Source organism: Vigna unguiculata, chromosome 4 (assembly GCF_037176805.1).
Source record: "Vigna unguiculata cultivar grain cowpea cultivar isolate G323 ecotype 2 chromosome 4, ASM3717680v1, whole genome shotgun sequence".
Classification (NCBI taxonomy): domain Eukaryota; kingdom Viridiplantae; phylum Streptophyta; class Magnoliopsida; order Fabales; family Fabaceae; genus Vigna; species Vigna unguiculata.
The window spans coordinates 21,296,293-21,315,585 of record NC_140795.1 but is presented as its reverse complement, the minus strand read 5'-3'; the positions used below and the strand labels follow the sequence as shown (position 1 = coordinate 21,315,585).

Here is a 19,293-nt window from a genome sequence, read left to right as displayed (position 1 = left end):
CCACCTTCATTGCAATTGACGCTGCTCTTCTACTTTCCTCCAACATCTGAACTTGAACAAGACCCACAAGACACACAACTGGCTGGATTCATCACAGAAGAAGGGAGAAGTTGACAACAAAATTAGGGATTGCAATGCTGGTGGCTTAAATAAATCAACATTTCCACACTAATACACCTGTATTTGACACGTTTCAGTAACAGAAAGTCACCTCAGCAACCACAAACGCCATTTGTCCAGACTTGACGGAAAGGGCAAAAGTGAGACTTTTAAAGTTAAAAGGGGACCATTTTGAGATTTCCAAAAATACAGGTACCATTTTGAGATTTGGAGTCCAAAATGGGGACCAAAGGCATAATTAAACCTTAATTAAAAACAGGGTGCGCGAATTAAATTATGGAGGTGCGTGAAGAAAAAGATTAAAAAAACCCTAAAGTCATATCAAAACGCAGCATCTGAACTTGACCCTTAAACTTCGTCTCCTTCTTTCTGCAAACGGCCACCACACAAACACCATAGGTGCCCCATGCTTGAGACCCACGACCAGACCACCGGCGGCGAACGGCCAACAACGGCGCTGGCCTCCATCGTCAAACCATCACCAACGGCAGCGCTTGCCACCGCTTCACTTCTCTCAATCGCGCGGAGCGGGACTGCATGACCTTCATGCTCGTGTCTCCTCTGCTTGGCCAACACCATGACCATAGCTGCCCCTACTCGAGACCACCGACAACGCGGCTAGCGAAAACTCCGGCCACCATCGTCGCGTCAATACGAACAACGACATTGACCACCATTTCCGAAACTACCGTCTTTCACTGCCAAAACCTCCGCAACACCACAAACCCCTTTCTACTCTATTCAAATCCCATCCTTCCCAATTCAATTTTATTTTGGTTGTGGTTTATGTCATTTGAGATTTTAACCAGAAGGAGTAAAAATGAATCATTTGTTGGAGCATTAAATTTATCGTTCAATTAAACACTATAGTAGAAATGAGTACCTTTGTTACTCCTTGCCTATCTGAAAAAAAAGGTTTGTCATTCTGGAAAATGATGAACTTTGTGCATTGGATGATTCTGTTACGCGTGTAGCACTTTTTCTTCTCTTGCCTTTTCTCTTATTATATGATGGATAATGTTGTAATTGAGGAGTGGTTATGGTGATGGTGCGTGAACGATGGTTGAATGAGTTGAAGTTGGTGTTGAATGAAGATCAATTACAATGGTGGTGGAGGCCTCAAATAATAAAAGTTGGAAGTGAAAAAATGGCCTCCGAACAAATGATTGAATGTTATGTGAAGATGATGAAGTGTGATGATTGAAAAAAATGATTAATGAAATTGGTACTCCATCGGTCAATTAGAGAATGCCCGAATCCGAGAATGGTAATGGTGTATTATAAGATGTCAATCGTGAATTACAAAATGGTGGAACAGTTGGAGCAGTTTGAAAATCACGAGAAACCGTTCCTCCAATTTTTTAAACTGTTTTTTATTTTTTATTTTACTTTTTTTTTAATTTTTAATTTTTAATATTTTAATTTTTAATTTTAAATTCCTGATATTTGATTTTGATTAAAAAATGAAAAATAATTAATAATTAATAATAATAATTTTTTAATCTAAAAAAATAAATAAATAAAAACATAAATTAAAGAAACATTTTTAATCCCTTTTTATTATTATTTAAGACAGATTATTTTTATCCTTTTTATTTAATATTTATTTTTTTTTGAATTTTTGGAAACAATTTTTTTAAAATTATCCGGACGAAATTGGGTGTTGACAACGTCTTTCATCTTTAGTTTTGATTCACGTTTTCCCTTTTCTTTGTCTTTAGGATTGTTTGTTAGACGACTTTTCCTTCTTATTCGTTCGATTTTCGGCTGCCTTTCTTTCCCTATAAAAGGCAAGCTAACCTTTTGTACCGTTAGCTTTGATGAATGAGAGAGAGATTTTAATCCCCTTTCGTCTTAGCTCACCTTGTAGTTGAGGTATTCACCTCCTAAGATCCGTTTGTGATGAAGGATTGACCCCAACCAAGGATGGAGACACATGCTTAAGAAGACTAAGCATGTTTAGAAAGGAAGTTCACTAATCCTTCATCCCTTTCATTTGTGTTTGTTATTTTTGATTCCCTAAGTTGACTTAGTTGAATCAACTTTAGTTGACTTGTTGACCTTTGACTAGGTTTGACTTGTTGACTATAGTTGACTTCACTTAAGCCAACATGCTAATCTATGTTTATTTGCTTTGTAGGTTAATTAAGATTAAGAAAGCAAGGCTAGGTGGCGTATGGTGATTGGAGAGCATAAATGATGTGGAAGAGAGGGTAAAGCAAAGGCATAAAGCATAAAGTAGAAGGCATGAAGCAAGTGTACTTATGTACCTTTGGTCTCCTTTGCTTTTAGCACACTTTGGCCACTTTTTGGAGACATATGAGACACATTCTTTGTCTCCTTTTGTGCTAGAACGAAATTAACCTTGCACACACCATAGTTAGTGTTGACAAAAAGAAGAAGATGAACATCTTCCTCCAATAAGGAGTTTTGATGATGATGATGACTTATGAAGAAGTATGGAAGACTTGATGATGATGCATGGAAAAATGTTGAAGACTTAAAAGAATGCTTTGATTCAAGAGATACATTGAAGACTTAGGGGTTTAGTTGTTTAGGTCTTGCAATTTGTGTTTGTTATTTAAAATAATTAAATTAGTATATCAAGAGTCAAGAAGGCAAAACCCAAGTAGTAGAGCACTAAAAGAATTTTATTTATCTGCAAAACTTACTGGAATAATCGATTATTCTTAATGATAATCGATTATCTTAGTTAAAACTGATTTTTGAGAAAATCCTCCGGAATAATCGATTATCACTGCTGATAATCGATTATCCTGACTGATAATAGATTATCACAGCGAGAAAAATGTTTTTAGAAAAGTTTCTGTGATAATCGATTATCACTTATGATAATCGATTATCTATGGCAGTTGTGACTTAACTTTTCATATTCTTAAACTAATTCCTAAATAGGCTTCTATAAATAGAGTAGTAGGCTTTCATTATCAAATACACAGAAGTTAAAGAAGTCTGAGTACTTGAGAACTCTCTGTGGGAAGGCTTTCAAAAACCTAGTTTGGGTAGAGCGATAACTTTCATCAAGTGGGATCTTGAGGGATTGAGTGTTGCTGCTGTTGCTAGGAGAAGCCGATCATCCTTTGTGTGATTCAAAGGAGGTGTTCATTCCTTGTGTGATTCAAGGAAGGTGTTTTCATCCCTTGTGGATTTCAAGGGAGGTGTCTTCATCTCTTGTGTGATTCAAGAGAGGTGTTTTCTAAACCCTAATCTTTCTTATCATTGATTGTAAGTTTGGTTTATTTTAGTGATTTAGTTAATCTCGTTTTTAAAAGATTAACAACTGGACGTAGGGTCTTTTGATCCGAACCAGTATAAATACTTTGTGCAATTTTCTCTTTTCTACTCTCTTTATTTTATTGTGTTTATTAGAAAATAAAGGAAAGAATTTTAATTGATCTTTGATATTAAAAGGGAAAATATTAAAATCACAATTTTTATTAAGAACCCAATTCACCCTCCTCTTGGTTTTTGTCCACACGCCCAAACATTCCGCTGCACGATACCAACAGTTAGCTCTTTTGTCTCTCATTTTTGTAACCTTATTTAACCTAGTTTCTAGAAGCTAAGGTTAGGTTTTTGTAGAGACATCCTTAGGTATCTTTTATTTGTTTAGAGGGCCCTAAACTCTTCTATATAAGGGGTGCTCCTAGACATGTAAAAGGGTTGATCATCTTGAAGTAAAAACACTCTTGTGTCTCAACCATTTGTGAGAGTTTCCTCCCTAGGGAGTGAATACTTTTAAGCCTTATCTTGCATAGCAAGTGGCGGCACACATCCACTCATCTTCAAGGTTGCCATGGCTTCTAGCCTAGCCTTATAGTGGCGTGCTTCTCACATTTTTACCATTTCTTTCCTTTCCATTTTATGTTTTCTTCTTCCTTTAATTGTTCTTGGTTTTCTATGATTTATGTGCCTTCCATTTCCTTTTTGTTTTGAATCAATCCATCATCTTCTTCTCTTGAGTTTTGTGAAAGGAACCTTCACATCTAGATAACATGCTATCTTAATGTCCAGTGGGGATTTCACTTAGCTTTCTTAATCAACTCACACCATATTCAATAATCTTAGAAAGGAACAAGATAATCCTTCATCATTTGGCATCTAAAGCTTTGGTTGTCCTTGAATATGGTGGTTTCATGTTCTAACCTTTTCTTGTGTAGCTATCTTTGAATGGTCCACATAAAAACAGTGCTGGCAGCAACGTGTGCGTTTTTGAAAAAAATACTGCAGCTAGCACAGTGGTCCAAAAGTAACATTCTTTATATCAAAAGAAAGCTTTGTGAGTCTAGTTTCCAACAAAAAAAGAATTAACGCATTTGGAGTTCTTTGGAGAGAGTTATGATCAAATGAGTGAGCAAAGGTCAGAGCTGCCAAGAATACGAAAAACAGCGTTTTCAGGTTATGTTGTGGCAATTTTGGCTTCGGTTTTGTGACTCTTTTGCTCCTAAATGTGGTTGGATAACATGTCTTTTGATGCTTAGTATTTGAGCCTCAAATCCATGAGATTAAATGCATGATAGCTACATGTTTGTGTCTTTGTGTATGTCATGTTGAGTCTTTAAATGTGTCTAACTTTTGCTTGAGTCTCTTGTCATATGCTTCTTTGAATTTTCTTGTTCTTGTTTCTAAGTTTTTGAACTATTGCATGAGATCTATGCCTTGTGTTGTTGTATGCTCCTTGAAATTGATTTTGACCTAATTTTAAGAAACTAAGTGTTCAAGACACCCTAAAACATCCTTCTCATCATTTTAAGTACCTAGTTTTGAAAAGAAAAAGTGTTTTCAAGACCAAAAATAGTTTGGCCGAGAGCTTTTACAATGCTTGGTGAATCCATTTGGCAATTTTTACTAGCTGTTATACTACCAAATTTTATACTTGGATTTTGGGTGATATGGGCAAATTAGTTCCATGTTTTGACTTGGTTATGATCTTTCATAGTGTATGCATGATTTGAGGTATAATCTTGGCTTGTTCAAATGCTTTCCATAGAGTCCTTAAAAGGGCTTTTCATTGTTTTAGTCTTGTTAAAAGTTTTGTCTCAAACTTTTCTTTCTTTAGAGTTTAGCTTTCCTTATTTTTGTGCTTTTCTTGCTTGTCACTAGGTGTTCTTTGTTTTGTCTTAGTAGTTTTCTTTTCTTAAAACTCTTGGGATGTTGTGGCCAAATCACTTGTATTGCATTTGAAAGGTTTTGAACAAGTTTTTAAAAGTGTTTGCTTCACTCCTTTGGTGGATTTTGAGTGCTAGCCTTGCCTTGTTACTTTGGGAGAGTGATCTAAACACTTGGGTTACATTTTGGGTTGGATTTGGTCTCGATTTTCATGTTGTCTAACCTCTAATCCCTTTATTTTGTCTCAGATTTGAGTGTTTTTGTTGTAAGAATCATGGCAAGTTCATCAAGTGCACCTACACCAAACAAAAACAATACATTAATGAGATTGCTTCGGGATTTGGAGTTGTCTAGGAAGGAGGCCTTTGAACAATTGAGAAAAGATAAGGAGCAAAGTGACCTAAGAATCCAAGAGCATATCCAAAGGCTTGAAGCTATGGAGAAAGAAAGAGAGCCTAGGAAAAGAGGGCATTCTAGGCGCAACCCATCACAAGAGAAGCAAACTCCAAAGATTCCTAAGTTCTATGGTGGAAGTGATCCCAAAATCTTCCTTGATTGGGAAGCTAAAGTTGATCAAATTTTCATTGAAAATCATGTAAAGGATCAAGCACAAGTTGATCTAGTAGTTTTAGGATTTTTGGAGTATGCCAATACTTGGTGGCATAAAGTTTGTAAGAATTATGACCAAGGGCCACCCGCGGCTTCTTGGATGGACATTAAAACTCTTATGCGCGCTAGATTTGTTCCTCCCTTCTATAGGAAGGAACTTCTTTTGAAGCTCCAAAGGCTTCACCAAGGTTCTATGAGTGTGAGTGAGTACTTTAAAGAATTAGAGTCTCAAATGCGTAGGGTTGAAATAAAAGAAACTAATAAAGAGAAAATAAAAAGATTTGTGAGTGGTCTTAGGAGAGACATAAAAGACCAAGTAGAGTTGTATAAGTACTCCACTCTTGAAAATGTTTTCACACTTGCCCTTAGGATTGAAATTCAATTGAAAAGAAAAAGAAGGGCAAAGAAGAGTTACTCACCCAACCACTACTCTAGTCACTCATGAAAGGGAAATGATAAAAAGAAACATGTTAAGTTTCCTTCTAACTCTCATCAAGAACCACCAAGTAAAAGTAAGTCTCCAAGTGATCACATTCACCATTCCACTTCTCAAAGATCAAGTTCCATTAAATGTTTTAAATGTTTTGGGTTATAATCGCATTGCTTTAAATTGCCCAACCAAAAGGACCATGATCTTAAAGAAGAGTAAGGATGTTGAAAGTGAACATTTATCTCCCTATTCTCTTTCAAAAGAATCTTCTTCCTCTAGTAAAACTAAAATTTTTGAGAAAGACCCTATGTTATTAAGGCGCATGATAGGTCAAGATCAAAGTGAGCTTGAGCCAACTCAAAGAGAAAACATTTTTCAATCTAGATGCAAAATTAACAAATGGGTTTGCTCTCTAATTATTGATGGAGGAAGTAGTACCAATGTAGCTAGCACAAGGTTGGTGGAATAGCTTAGCTTAGAGATCATTCCTCATGCTAAGCCCTACAAGCTTGCTTGGATAAGTAAAGAGGGAGAAATAGATGTCAATAAACAAGTCCTAATTAACTTCTCTATAGGAAGCTACAAAGATGAGGTACTATGTGATGTTGTTCCCATGGAAGTCACACATATCTTACTAGGTAGGCCATGGCAATTTGATAAACAAACTTTACATGATGGTCATACCAACCAATACATTTTCTTCATAAATGGGAAAAAGACCACTTTACAACCTCTATCACCTCAAGAAGTTAATAAGGATAGAAATATAATAAGAAAAGATCAAAAAGAAAAAGAAAAGGGGCAAGCTTTCACTAAGGTGTTACTTGCCTACAAAAAATTTCTTCCAAAGCATGATGTGGATCATCCTTCCTTCTCTTCCCAAGCAAAAAAGGAAGGCCCAAAGCACAAACAAGAGAGGAAGTGTACTCTAGAAAATAAAGATGGCCTAACCAAAGCTAAGGGTAATATCCTTAGAAAGGATGGAACAAGAGCTCAAAAAAGGGAGGCACAAATCCTCCCCCAAATCAAGTCAAGCTCCATCTATAAAGGCTTAAAGAATTTGTGGTCAAATTTTCTCCAAGAAGGGGAGGATGATGAAGGATTGACCCCAACCAAGGATGGAGGCACATGCTTAAGAATACTAAGCATGTTTAGAAAGGAAGTTCGCTAATCCTTCATCCCTTTCATTTGTGTTTGTTATTTTTGATTCCCTAAGTTGACTTAGTTGAATCAACTTTAGTTGACTTGTTGACCTTTGACTAGGTTTGACTTGTTGACTATAGTTGACTTCACTTAAGCCAACATGCTAATCTATGTTTATTTGCTTTGTAGGTTAATTAGGAGTAAGAAAGCAAGGCTAGGTGGCGCATGGTGATTGGAGAGCATAAATGATGTGGAAGAGAGAGTAAAGCAAAGGCATAAAGCATAAAGTAAAAGGCATGAAGCAAGTGTACCTATGTACCTTTGGTCTCCTTTGCTTTTAGCACACTTTGGCCACTTTTTGGAGACATATGAGACACATTCTTTGTCTCCTTTTGTGCTAGAACGAAATTAACCTTGCACACAACATAGTTAGCTCTTTTGTCTCTCATTTTTGTAACCTTATTTAACCTAGTTTCTAGAAGCTAAGGTTAGGTTTTTGTAGAGACATCCTTAGGTATCTTTTATTTGTTTAGAGGCCCCTAAACTCTTCTATATAATGGGTGCTCCTAGACATGTAAAAGGGTTGAACATTTTGAAGTAAAAACACTCTTGTGTCTCAACCATTTATGAGAGTTTCCTCCTTAGGGAGTGAATACTTTTAAGCCTTATCTTGCATAGCAAGTGGCGGCACACATCCACTCAACTTCAAGGTTGCCATGGCTTCTAGCCTAGCCTTGTAGTGGCGTGCTTCTCACATTTTTACCATTTCTTTCCTTTCCATTTTATGTTTTCTTCTTCCTTTAATTATTCTTGGTTTTCTATGGTTTATGTGCCTTCCATTTCCTTTTTGTTTTGAATCAATCCATCATCTTCTTCTCTTGAGCTTTGTGAAAGGAACCTTCACATCTAGATAGCTTGCTATCTTAATGTCCAATGGGGATTTCACTTAGCTTTCTTAATCAAGTCACACCATATTCAATAATCAACAAGATAATCCTTCATCGATGAAGGATTATCTTGTTTCTTTTTGAGATTATTGAATATGGTGTGACTTGATTAAGAAAGCTAAGTGAAATCCCCATTGGACATTAAGATAGCAAGCTATCTAGATGTGAAGGTTCCTTTCACAAAGCTCAAGAGAAGAAGATGATGGATTGATTCAAAACAAAAAGGAAATGGAAAGCACATAAACCATAGAAAATCAAGAACAATTAAAGGAAGAAGAAAACATAAAATGAAAAAGAAAGAAATGGTAAAAATGTGAGAAGCACGCCACTACAAGGCTAGGTTAGAAGCCATGGCAACCTTGAAGATGAGTGGATGTGTGCCGCCACTTGCTATGCAAGATAAGGCTTAAAAGTATTCACTCCCTAAGGAGGAAACTCTCACAAATGGTTGAGACACAAGAGTGTTTTTACTTCAAAATGTTCAACCCTTTTACATGTCTAGGAGCACCCCTTATATAGCAGAGTTTAGGGGCCTCTAAACAAATAAAAGATACCTAAGGATGTCTCTACAAAAACCTAACCTTAGCTTCTAGAAACTAGGTTAAATAAGGTTACAAAAATGAGAGACAAAAGAGCTAACTATGGTGTGTGCAAGGTTAATTTCGTTCTAGCACAAAAGGAGACAAAGAATGTGTCTCATATGTCTCCAAAAAGTGGCCAAAGTGTGCTAAAAGCAAAGGAGACCAAAGGTACATAGGTACACTTGCTTCATGCCTTTTACTTTATGCTTTATGCCTTTGCTTTACTCTCTCTTCCACATCATTTATGCTCTCCAATCACCATGCGCCACCTAGCCTTGCTTTCTTACTCCTAATTAACCTACAAAGCAAATAAACATAGATTAGCATGTTGGCTTAAGTGAAGTCAACTACAGTCAACAAGTCAAACCTAGTCAAAGGTCAACAAGTCAACTAAAGTTGATTCAACTAAGTCAACTTAGGTAATCAAAAATAATAAACACAAATGAAAGGGATGAAGGATTAATGAACTTCCTTTCTAAACATGCGTAGTCTTCTTAAGCATGTGCCTCCATCCTTGGTTAGGGTCAATCCTTCATCAGTTTGAGTGAGAGTTCCCCACTGGAACTCGTGTGAGTGTTGATTTCGTTACTTCAGCTGCGTAGTTCGCCATCATTGGAGTGTTCGCATGCTGATTTTACAAGTTTGCGCGAGTATTCGCTGAGGCTCGCTCATAACAAAAGAAAAAAAGGAATATAGGGTTATCATTTTCTTCTTGCTCTTGACAGAAAACCTTTGATTTTGTAGTGAGGGTTGAGGATAGGGTGAACGGTGACGATAAATGACAAAGGTGAACGGTTCAAGATGAGAAATGATGTTTGTTGGCCACGAATGGTAGAGGTCCAAACTCTGTCGCGAGAAAGACGATTTGCATGGCGGCTTGCAGTTGGTGCGATTTCACGAGCTGACGTGGTGGAAAAGTGTGATATCTGATAAGTACTTCTCTGATAGCCACAACGGTTTGGTAAGCTTCAAAGAGATTCATTGTTGGCTGATAGGAAGGTGTTGTGGTGGCTGTGGTGCGAGTCCAGGCGACGAAGTGTTATAGGGCTGACTTTAGACTAAAAGGAGCCTGAGGATTAACTCTTATGTGTTTCTTTTAGGGTAAAATTTTCTTTTAAGAAAAACTGACTTGAGAAATTTTTTTTTTCTTTTAGGGTTATCAGTTTTTGTTTTAATAAAAAATCATAAATGAAAGAGAGTTTTAATAAAAATAAGAGGGAAAGATGGGCGTGGGGAAATATAAGTGCAAGATCTGACAAAATTAGTATAATATATAATAATGGCATTTATAAATGTCACAATTTGCATACAAAATGTGGCGGTTATAAAAATGTCGTATTATAGATCAAATTATGGCAGTCTTTTGGAACCACCATATTAAAACTACCACATTTACTTCAATTTTTTGTAGTGTGGATATGCCTTGGTTCTTAAAACTAAGCGAAATGGCCAAAATAACTGCGGCCAAAACCCTTTCCTGCACTGGTGTCTGTCACTCAAGTAAAATATTCTAAAATAGTAGTGACATTTTTAAAATCATTAGCAACCTATAAGTATTGATTTGTAGACAACCAAAGCCTATTTAAAGTATAGGCTTCAATTTTACAGAGAACTGAAGTCTATACCTCTATTAATTAGATAAATATTTAAAAAAAAAATGAGATTTTTGAAATTATTGAGAACCTATAAGCAGCGATTCCCAAACATCTGAATGTTATTCATATCAGACTTTGATTTTCTAGAAAATCAAACTCTATATGTTCCAAATAAATTCAAAACTGTCATCTCATTTCTATAAACTTTGTTTTTAATAAATCCAAGGCATGTTAGACAAAAATGGTCTCTTTGCAGTAGTGAATGAATCCTCCCTTGAAAGACATTAATTTTTAGAGTTTTGTAGATATATGAATGAGCTTCCTTTGAACCTTAATTAGACATTGATTTAGACTTGAAAATCGGCCAAAGAACCTTAGAAAATTTTGGCCAAATCATGGATCAATGTAAAAAGAAGATGTTTGAAGCATGGAGTCTCACGTCTAAGAGTGCTTTTAGTCCCACATCCTTTGTGTAACCAAATAATCTCGGACAAGGTATGTATAAATAGACCCTCTAGTTCATATAACACTAAACTACGTCTGTTTTCTTTTTGTTCTTGAAGTTATTAAAATGAGAATAATCTTCTCCTCATTCTTTCCTAAGAAACCTATCTTCAAAAAAGAACTTTTAAGTCTTTTATGAACATAAGAATTTAACATTTTGTTTTTTCTCTATCTTCTCCTTGTAGAACAATGTTCTTTCTATTAAATATAAATTATAAGCCTTTTTAGTCTAAGTTGAGATTTAGAAATGGCCATAAGTTTATATATATACAATGGCGGAACATGGTTATGACTAAGGGGAGCCATGACTCCCCCAAAAGTCTTTAATTTTATTTTTTTATATGTAATTTATATATTTTTAAATTATAATACTTTTATATATATATATATATATATATATATATATATTTTATATATTATTATATTATATTATATTATATTATATTATATAAATATATATATATATATATATATATATATATATTTATTAAGTTTTGAAATTTTTTTATCATTTTATTTATTTACATTATTTATTTCTGTATTTTTATTGTTTATAAAATAAAATAAAAATCAATTTGATGAATGTTTGTGAATAAAAAGAAATAGGATTTTGTCTCTGTATATAAGGTTCTTTTTCAGTAAATTATTAAAAAATATGAAAGTAAAAAAAAAAAGATAAAAAGATAATCGATAATCGTAGAAGAGATTGAAGAACAAATAGATTGAAAAAATGTATTATTACAATATATCTCATAAATCAATATTAATAGTCTATTATAATTTATGTATCTTAAATTTATGATTCTCTTATTCCTATTACGATGTTTCCCCAACTTAAGTTTTTCCCATATTAGTATGAACCCTAATCAAGATTTTAGGAATTCTTGTATGAAATTGGCATGAACACTGATTATTGTTTTTCTCATATTAGTATAATTATAAATTATGAAATTTAGGGATTTTGTATTTTCAATTTAAATTTGTAAAATTTTATGAATGTATTTGGGTTTCATTACAAATTTTATTACTCATAATAAATTAGTTGAATAGTCTTAAATTGGAATAGAAAGCAAAAACATTAGAAATTGAAAAGTACAACCATGAATCAATGTGAAAAAATAATTCAAGTAGCGGAAATGAAAAGTTCATTTATTTAATTAATAAAAATAATCTATATATAAAAAAGAAATTAATTTGGCACCCCTAAAAAATTTGTATCCATATTATATATATATATATATATATATATATATATATATATATATATATATATATATATATATATATATATATATATATATATATATATATATATATATCATTTCTTTTCTTTAAACAAGAAAAACAAAACATATTAGAAGATAGGATTTTCCATTGCCCTTTTATTTTAAAAAAAATATTCTGAAAACTAAAGTATAAGTTGTGATGAGATACATTACATTAATACATGGACAATATATAAGTATATGTAGAGATGAAGCAGGGAGAATAACACTACTAACAAACGAAACAAAAAGTGCAACTCATAATTAATGGTGGTTGAAGGCTTGTTGAGTCCTACTTTGTTGTTCATCTTTTTCTTCACATTTGGACAACCTTGTGTGTTGAAGAGGCTCTAAAGTGTTTGATGAGGGTGTTGTGTCCATTGCAAGGTCAAAAGCAGCAGGGTTATTGTTGAAGCTGCTCAAGTTCATAAGGTTAGTGGAAGCACATGAGTTGTTGGAATATGCTGGTTGTAGTGTTGTTGCATTCATGTTATTTGGTTGCTGTAGTTGTGTGGTCTGAAGAGCACTTGCATAGGCAAACTTACTATTCATCACTTGAGTTTGCAACATAGCTAGCTCTGCTTGCAGAGATGCTACCTGAATTGGACAAAGCTTATAGCTATTTGATGGAAGAAAATGAAGAACTACTTAAAAATATTAGAAGTGTAAATTAATTTAATAATTTTAGAGTATGGTGTGTTTAAAAGACTTTTTCCTCCAAAATGTTTCATCCTATCTGGAGATCAATTTAGACACCAAATACCTTGATAACTAATGTTAGTGATAAATTTAGAGACTAATTATATTTTTTTTTAAACTATTTTAGTTACCAATAACTTTTAATTTATAAATTGGTTACTTTAAGGTTTAATTATTTTTTGTCACTAAAATTATCATTATTTAGAGATTTTTTTTAGTGTTTAAACCTAGTTTTAACTATCAAATTCATTATCATGTTGATTTTTTTTTTCGTTTAGAAGAGATGTAGAGAGATTCCAACTCTAATGAGATGTAAGAAAAATCATAAAATCACCTATAATTTAAAATTTTAAGATAATAATTTTGTAGGCTTATATATATATATATATATATATATATATATATATATATATATATATTGTTTGTTCTTTTTATTGATTTATACACACTACTATTCATTTCATATTTCTCAGCCACATATGATATTAATATTTTAATCGAAAGTTTGATTACATTTAGTTTTTCAACATTTATAAAATGTGTAATGCAATTCAAACCATGCTAGTATTTCTTAGAAGTTTAGTGTAGGTTGTGAATTAAGGGACAGTTATTGGGTAGGGTTATTTATGAAACCATTCTTTTTATTTCTACTTTTAATTAGAAAATCATTACCTTTATTTATACTTTAAATTCTGGTTTCCAAAGTGTGTACACAAAATACAAGAAGAACTTTTGTAAGTAGAATATAAAAGAAAATTAGAGGGATTTTTCGTATTTGAAAAGAAAATTATGTTTTATATTTTAAACTACATAAAATAAAATTTCAAGTAATTAAAGACAAAAAAATTAAAAAATAGCACCCCCATTTTTGCATTGATCTATTTAAAAGGGTAAGAAGATGCGTAATATCATTTGCGATCCAACCGCTAAATGATAACACGATCTTGACCCATCCTTTAATAAAGGAACTAAAGAAACGTTTTTTTCACAATTTACTTAAGAAAATATATTAATAATTTAATACATATAAACTGAAAATAGAAAGAATTAAACTTACTGTGACTTATATATAATTTATTTATTGTATTACCTATGTCCTTTTAATTGAAAGATCAAACTTTTGGGAAATAGAAATAACATATCGTCAACAACGAAAGAAACAAACGCATGTAATATATATTAGAGAAAAGCCACAATGAATTTTACGTGATATTGAATAAACTAAACTGAAAACGGATTTTCACGACGACTTACAGAATAAAAACGACAAATAAATGGAAACTGTAGTAACCATATTCTTGAATTCTTTTTCTAACATTTAGCAGTTTTATGAATAAAAAAATATATCCCCAACAAATAATAAATAATTATGTTTCTTTAGAGAATAAATATTTTTGTCAATGTATAAAGTTAGTTTCTATAAAAATTAATATTACATTTTACTTTTCAATTTTTCAAAATTAAACAAAAAACATTAACGTGCTTTTAGTTATAATAATACTATGCATGATGATACATGACACTCTCATTTCTATCTACTCCTAGGCCTACACACAATACCAATAAAAGTATATTTTTATTTTAAAATATAAAATAATTTTAAAAATTAAATAAAAAAGTAAAAATATTGGGGTAGAAATATTTAATGGTGTTCACATAGAATTTTCCATTTTCGTAATACTTATTAAGGGCGAAACCTAATTGCTTAATTTTAAAATAGTAAAACATTAAATACATAATTAAACTTTTATGCAGACTAAAAATAAGTATTCAAAATATGGAAAACAACAATTAAATTTAGTCCTGATAATACATACACAAGTTAATATACATGTTAAAATATCTTTTTTAATCTTTAAATATTAATGTAAAATTAAAATTCATTTATACTGAATTTTAATATTATTTGGTCCCATACTTTAAAATTAAATGTTTATAGAGTTTTTTTAACTTTGTTAAATTAACGTGTAAAACAAGTTTCTTGTTAACATTGACAAGTATCATTTCAAATGTAAACATAAGAACATCATTTAACAATGTGTTTAAAGAAACTAATGTCGTTTAGTTAAAAAGATTATTAAAATGTATTAAAGTTGGAAAGAGGAGCGAGTTTTAATTTGATGTTTACGTATGTTTAGGATTGAAACTTGTTTAACATCTATATATTTATATATTAAAACATGGTTTAGTGAGATTTAAAAGTAAAAAAGAAAAGGATACCTGTTGTTGCATAGCAAGGATGGTGGAGACACAACCATAAACCGGATCGGAGAGCCTGGCTTGAGCCTCATAGGATATGGTTGTTGCTGCTTCATGGCGGCGGTTGGATGGAATGTTAGACAAGAGCTTTGACACATTGCTAGCGCCAAAAACCTTGTGCACAGCTGCAAATTTGGCTGCCCCTTGGTCTGTGCCAAAGTGGGGTGCAAAGATGCACCCTCCAATGCACTTCCTCCTCAAGAATTTGCAAGCCCCACATGGTGTTGCAGGTGAAGACCCCTTCATTGCTTCATCTTGCGTTTGTGTTGCCATGGCACGCCTCAAAACAGGTCCTTTACGTCTGTTTCCTGATCCACCATTACTATTTCGAGCCTTTGCCTCAGCCATTCTAGTTGTTAGTTGGAGTATTATGGTAATAGATAGTAAAAGGGAATGGGATGACGTTGATGCTTATATGGTGTGTTGTGGAAGTGTGGGGGAAGTGCACGTTGGTCTTGTGAGTGGGTTATGGTTTGAGAAAGAAGACGTTTGAGGTTGGTTAGGGAGAGTATGAGAGGGACCACGTGCATGTGATGAAAATCTTGTTACTATTTGCATGTTTGTTACATTTATATTTATAATATTGTCTTAAGGATGAAATATTAGCTGTGTGAAACTTCAAAAGGTTGTCTTTGTGAAGAAAACACAAGAACTACGCTGTATTTTTTATTATTATTATTATTTTTATATTATTACTATTATTATTATCAATTATTACTATAATTATTATTATTATCAACTCTAACTATAATTATTATAATCATTATTACTATCAACTATAAGTATTATTATCATTATTATTAACTATAATTATTTTTATTATATTATTATTATTAAGAACTATAATTATTAGAATTATTTTTATTATTTTTATTGTTTTTATTATTATGGTTATTTACACATTTTACTTTTACTTATTATGTATGGATCATGTTTCAATTACTTGTCTTTTTTATTTGTTCATTTATCTTTACATTTGAACAATTATTTTATTTCAAAAAAATAGTTACTAAAATTAGTAAAATAATAAAACTGAAAAAATATTTTTTTATTATAAATAACTATTTATATTTAAAACATAATAGTTAAGAGGATAAAATTGAAAAAAATACAACCACTAATTTTGGGTAAGCCAAAATAATATATTTAAAATTTGTATATTTTATCATTACTACTAATATAACAAAACTAATATGTATTTTTTATATAACTATAACTATAAAACACACACACACACACACACACACACACATATATATATATATATATATATATAATAGATAAATTTCTTTTCTTTTAAATTATTTGAATCCATGAGTAACTAAATCAAATTCTGAAATTTTCAGCTATTTCTTTTTTAATGTAAACAACCATATTGTGTGCATGAAATTTATCTCCCTTTTTTAGATCTTGTTTCGATAAATAACTGCAAATAAAATTCTATCCAAGTAAAATATAATTCTTATTTTTGTTAAAGATTAACATAATTGAATATGGTTTATATAAATTCTTCAAATTTAAATGGTTATGACACTAGTGCAGTAAAGGCTTTTGGTCCCGGTTATTTTCAATATTCTGCCCCAGTTCCATAATTGATGAAGGCATGACCACCTCCTTAGAAGCTCCATCAAGAAGGATCACTAGAAGCATGTCTAGAGGGGAGTCTTCTATTCCATCACCTTTATCTTTGTTTTGCATTACTTTAGTTTGAATTCCCTAAGTTGGTTTCTAGTTGATTTATTTTGGTTGACTTGTTGACTTTGATCCAAAGTTGACCTTTGACCAAGATTAGATTAACTTAAACCAACATGCTAATCCTTGTTTGTCTTGTTTTGTAGGTAATTAAGAGAAAGTAGAGCATGGCTAGGTGGCACTTGGTGATTGGAGCACTTGGATGAAGTGGAAGAGAGAGGAAAGCAAAAAACATAAAGCAAAAGCAAAAGTAGACATGTACCTTGTCTCCTTTTGCCTTTATGGTTTATGCCTTAGAAGGTCACTTGGTCTCCTTCCTCTTTTGGCCTAGAATCCTCATGGGAATGCCTCCACCAATCATCTTCCTTCACTTGGCCAAGACTCACTCTCACATTAGGTTTAGGGTTTGCTAGTTAATCCTTTTTCATGTTTTTGTATTTGCTAAAGGACCCCTATGAACTCCTATTTAAAGGGTGCTCCTTGTCTTGTAAAAGGGTTGATCATTTTGTTTCTAAACTATTGTGTTTCAACCTTTAAATTTTCGTGAGCTCTCCTTCCTAGAAGTGAACTCACCTTTGCCTTATCTTGCTTGCAAGTGGCGGCACCATCACTCATCTCTAGGGCTTGGTTGGCTTAGATCCCCCCCTATGAGTGGCGTGCTTCTTCCATGCTTCATCTTCTATGCTTTCCATTTTTAATGTTTCTTCTTTCATTTTGGTTCTTTAAGTGTTGTTAATGTTGTGTGAGTTTAAGCTTGAATCCAACTCTCTTCTTCCTTTCATGAGCTTGAGAAATGAACCTTCACATCTAGATAGCTTGCTATCTTAATGTCCAGTGGGAATTTTCAAAAAGCTTTCTTAAATAACTTCACCATATTCATAACTCTAAAAGGAAACAAGATAATCCTTCATCATTTGGTATCTAGAGCTTTGGTTGTCCTTGAATATGGTGTTTTCATGTTCTAACCTTGTCTTGTGTAGCTATCTTGAGTGGTCCACATAAAAAACAGTGCTGGCAGCAACGTGTGCGTTTTTGAAAAAAATACTGCAGCTAGCTCAGTGGTCCAAAAGTAACGTTCTTTATATCAAAAGAAAGCTCTGTGAGTCTAGTTTCCAACAAAAAAAGAATTAACGCATTTGGAGTTCTGTGGAGAGAGTTATGATCAAATGAGTGAGCAAAGGTCAGAGCTGCCGAGAATACGAAAAACAACGTTTTCAGGTTATGTTGTGGCAATTTTGGCTTCGGTTTTGTGACTCTTTTGCTCCTAAATGTGGTTGGATAACATGTCTTTTGATACTTACTCTTTGAGCCTCAAATCCATGAGTTTAAATGCATGATAGCTACATGTTTGTGTCTTTGTGTATGTCATGTTGAGTCTCTAAATGTGTCTAACTTTTGCTTGAGTCTCTTGTCATATGCTTCTTTGAGTTTTCTTGTTCTTGTTTCTAAGTTTTTGAACTATTGCATGAGATCTATGCCTTGTGTTGTTGTATGCTCCTTGAAATTGATTTTGACCTAATTTTAAGGAACTAAGTGTTCAAGACACCCTAAAACATCCTTCTCATCATTTGAAGTACCTAGTTTTGAAAAGAAAAAGTGTTTTCAAGACCAAAAACAGTTTGGCCGAGAGCTTTTACAATGCTTGGTGAATCCATTTGGCCATTTTTACTAGGTGTTATGCTACCAAAATTTATACTTGGATTTTGGGTGATATTGGCAAATTAGTTCCATGCTTTGACTTGGTTATGATCTTTCATGGTGTATGCATAATTTGAGGTATAATCTTGGCTTGTTCAAATGCTTTCCATAGAGTCCTTAAAAGTGCTTTTCATTGTTTTAGTCTTGTTCAAGTTTTGTCTTTAAAAAACAGGTTTCCTTAGAAGTTAAACTTTCTTGTTTTTTTTTAGCTTTGCTTGCTTGTCTTTAGGTAATCTTTGTTTTGTCTTAGTAGTTTTCTTTTCCTTGTCTTCCTAGAGTGTTGTGGCCGAGCCACTTGTTTGAGCTTTGAAAAGGTTTTCATCTCTTTAAAGGTGTTTTCACTTCTTTGGAAGGTTTTTGAGTGCTAGCCTTGCTTGTGTGCTTTGGGAGTGTGATCAAAAACACTTGGGTGCTTGAGAAGACCACACTTGGTCTCGGGTTTGGAATTATTTGTTAGCTAACCTCTTCCTTGTCTCGGTTTTTGGTGAGTTTTTGGTGTAGGAACATGAATATGGATCCAATCTTGGAGGTAGAAGAAGAGGAGGAGTCGGCCTCACCTTATTCCCCTCCCATGGTGACTCCTATGGCCCAAGAAAGTGGACAAATAACCCTTGCCAACAT

The 19,293-nt window shown here is 32.9% G+C and overlaps 1 protein-coding gene across 1 annotated transcript; it reads right to left on the bottom strand.

Annotated features, from left to right (window-relative positions):
* Positions 1 to 12,470: 12,470 nt before the first annotated feature.
* On the bottom strand, positions 12,471 to 15,635 carry LBD20 (LOB domain-containing protein 20). The gene is made up of 2 exons (XM_028066877.2): positions 15,244 to 15,635; positions 12,471 to 12,921 (listed from the first exon to the last, which is right to left on the bottom strand). The coding sequence occupies exons 1-2, from the start codon at positions 15,628 to 15,630 to the stop codon at positions 12,589 to 12,591; spliced, it is 720 nt and encodes a 239-aa protein (XP_027922678.1). The 5' UTR covers positions 15,631 to 15,635; the 3' UTR covers positions 12,471 to 12,588.
* Between the last annotated feature and the right edge of the window lie 3,658 nt (positions 15,636 to 19,293).